The sequence below is a fragment of the Hylaeus volcanicus genome, chromosome 1, assembly GCF_026283585.1.
Source record: "Hylaeus volcanicus isolate JK05 chromosome 1, UHH_iyHylVolc1.0_haploid, whole genome shotgun sequence".
NCBI classification, from domain to species: Eukaryota; Metazoa; Arthropoda; class Insecta; order Hymenoptera; family Colletidae; genus Hylaeus; species Hylaeus volcanicus.
In genome coordinates this window covers 10,905,483-10,908,302 of record NC_071976.1, presented here as the reverse complement: position 1 = coordinate 10,908,302, position 2,820 = coordinate 10,905,483, and the positions used below count along the sequence as shown (strand labels likewise).

The 2,820-nt window shown below is 42.8% G+C and overlaps 1 protein-coding gene across 3 annotated transcripts in view; it reads left to right on the top strand.

Annotated features, from left to right (window-relative positions):
- Nucleotides 1-1,278: 1,278 nt before the first annotated feature.
- The window catches only part of LOC128878299 (uncharacterized), a 2,405-nt gene continuing 863 nt past the window's right edge, over nucleotides 1,279-2,820 (top strand). The window contains exons 1-3 of one of the 3 annotated variants that reach the window (XM_054126417.1): nucleotides 1,279-1,429; nucleotides 1,882-2,724; nucleotides 2,779-2,815. In XM_054126417.1, the coding sequence (XP_053982392.1) occupies nucleotides 1,349-1,429; nucleotides 1,882-2,724; nucleotides 2,779-2,815 (961 nt within the window). In that variant the 5' untranslated portion in view covers nucleotides 1,279-1,348. Of the gene's footprint in view, nucleotides 1,430-1,881; nucleotides 2,816-2,820 lie in introns of all 3 variants that reach the window. The other 2 variants (XM_054126407.1, XM_054126398.1) reach the window with 2 other exon arrangements.

Sequence of the window (2,820 nt, the reverse complement as noted above, 5' to 3'; positions counted from 1 at the left end):
TCCTTTCATCTCTTAGGCGGGCTCTCTTTTAGCGGGCCGAAGATCTGAGGAATAGTTGAGAGTTTGGCCGATAGTTGGGCGGTAGCATTTCATTCCGCTCGAAATTCCGCGAAACATGTGGGAGACCGCAATGAGTGAAGAATCAAACGCAGAGAACATTCGCGAGATTCTTCTTCGGGCGACACGCAGCCAGCCGGGCTGGCCAACTTTGTTTAGATCGTATACCGAACGTTGTGTGTGACCTGTAAAATATCGTCTTCGTTTACGAATCGGTAGGTCTCCAGAAGGAAAACTTTTCGATGCGGGGATGCCACGTGTTCATTTCCTCGCGAAAATTCCGCTGGTTTCGTTGGGGATTGCGCTGGCTGTGTAGATCACGACGGTCCGAAAATTCCTGGCCAACTTTTGGAAGAATTTCAATTGTGAATCATACCGTGCTCGTGACGCTCGACGGATCTTGTTCGAGATCGAGTGATCGGGACATGTTATTCGTATTAACTGTTTCTTTTTTTTTTTGAGGACAAGTAAGCATCAAGTTACAGGATCAACTCATTCAACTGAGAGAGTTAGAAAGAATGAATGAAAGATTTGTATAATCATTTTTTTGTCTCAGACATATCAATTTTAATACCACTTTTTATCATCAAAATAATAGTTTAGATTACGTATATACAGTAAATCTTAGCGCCGAAGGCAAAGCACTTTAAATTTGCACGTCAGTAAATGGATTAATTAGTTCCCTGTAAGTCGAAACTTGGAATCGGTGAAAATTTTGTTTTTAAATTATGAAAAATTGTTTGCTAAAGACCTTTTGAATATTAAAGACTTGAGCAAAATGTTGATAACCTGGCACCTATTATTTTAAAGACCGGGAGAGTTATACATAAGCGTTTGTTAATTAACGGACTGAACTACTTATTTAGAATAAGGAATATTTGTTGTAAATATTTCCAGCGCGTGCACGAGCTTTTGAAATTTTCGAAGAATCGATTCGTGAGTAAATATTATTTATGACTGAAGGAAATATTATATTTCCGAAAAACCATAATTATTCATAGAGTTCGCGCGGTTGTTCGTACGCGTATTACGTATCTCGAGGAAGACATAATAGTTTCTGCAAAATGCGTGACTGTTTACATATGCACCGATAGATGGGCATTGTTAACCTAACAATAGATTACGGAAGTGAAAAACGACATTTGTTACAAATTGTCATTCAATGACGCAACTGGGAACGCAGGTGTCTTCATTATTTTTGTTATCATTTGTTAACGAATGGACCGCTCTTCATCGGCTTGGTATAAATATCCGGCGATTCGTTGATGGAAGGTGTAGTACCTGAACGACCATGCAGACTTCAGTGTTGTGCCTTCTCTTCGCTCTTGTGGCTAGCGCCTCGTGCGCTAGTCTGTTCCCTGGTATTGATCAGGTAAGTTCCTTATCAACAATAGAAACTATTCACTAATTTCAATATTACAAGAATTCATTCTTTTCCTTTTAACAAATTTAGAAATGCACATTCATTAATCCTGAGTTACTTTTACAAACTATACATTTACCTTGAAGTTTCGCTGAAGAGTACCTAATTTGTATTAAATGTCTAAAACAGATTCACTCATTTATTCATTTATTTATCTAGTATACTGGCAGTTATTTTCTTCATGATATTACAAATATTATAAAATTATGTATCGTCGTGTAATTCAAGATTGATCGTAAACCTATAAGGGGATATCTCCTGATGAATAAATTTAGTAATATCAATAAGTATAGTATAACTATACGCCCCAAATTTCACGTATCGATCTGTACAATTCATATCATTCTCTCCCACGGTAATACGTAAATGCGATATTGAAATGTTATTTTCTTTTCAAACAGGCAATAAATGCCGGTAAATCGATCATCGGCAATATACCGACAATTATTCCAATACCATCTAACAAAGACGATTCCTCGTCTTCTAAAGAAAACTCCCAGGGACTGATAAACACTGTAGAGGCGCGCTCTAAGAAGGTAAACCAATACGTCAAGGATATCCAGCAATGGCTCCACAACTTGGAACCCAAAAAGTGTAGGGATAAAAAACACCCCCAACCTGTTCCACAGTTCCCCCAACTGCCCAATCTCCCAAGCCTCCCTGACATTCGAAACAAAAACGTTCTACCAGACATCGCGAACCTTGGAAACGTAATCCCGAACATTTTGAACTCAACTGGTCTTCTACCAAGCAATCCTAAACTTCCAGCCCTTCCAACTCTTCCAACTCTTCTGCCTACACGTCCTTCAGGCCGCCCAACACGTCCCCCACACACCCGCCCAACACGGCCACAACGTCCCTCAACGCCTGCAAGCCGTCCCTCAACGCCTGCAAGCCGTCCCACACGCCCCTCGGACCGTCCACCTCGTCCACCTCGCCCAACTCGCCCCTCGGACCGTCCACCTCGTCCACCTCGCCCAACTCGCCCATCTCCACCACCTGCTCCCACTTCCCCCGCTACTGAGCGTACCACTGTTGCGATTAAGGGCGCCAGTGAAGTGTCTAGCTCCGCAACGACTGTGATTAGCACAAGCACTGCTGCTGCAAGCTCTTCCACTGAGGCTTCCTCTGAGGCTTCCTCTGAGGCTTCCTCTGAGGCTTCCTCTGAGGCTTCCTCTGAGGCTTCCTCTGAAGGTTCAACTGAGGCTTCTTCCTCTGAGGCTTCCTCCGAAGGTTCAACTGAGGCTTCTTCCTCTGAGGCTTCCTCCGAAGGTTCAACTGAGGCTTCTTCCTCTGAGGCTTCCTCCGAAGGTTCAACTGAGGCTTCCTCCGAAGGTTCA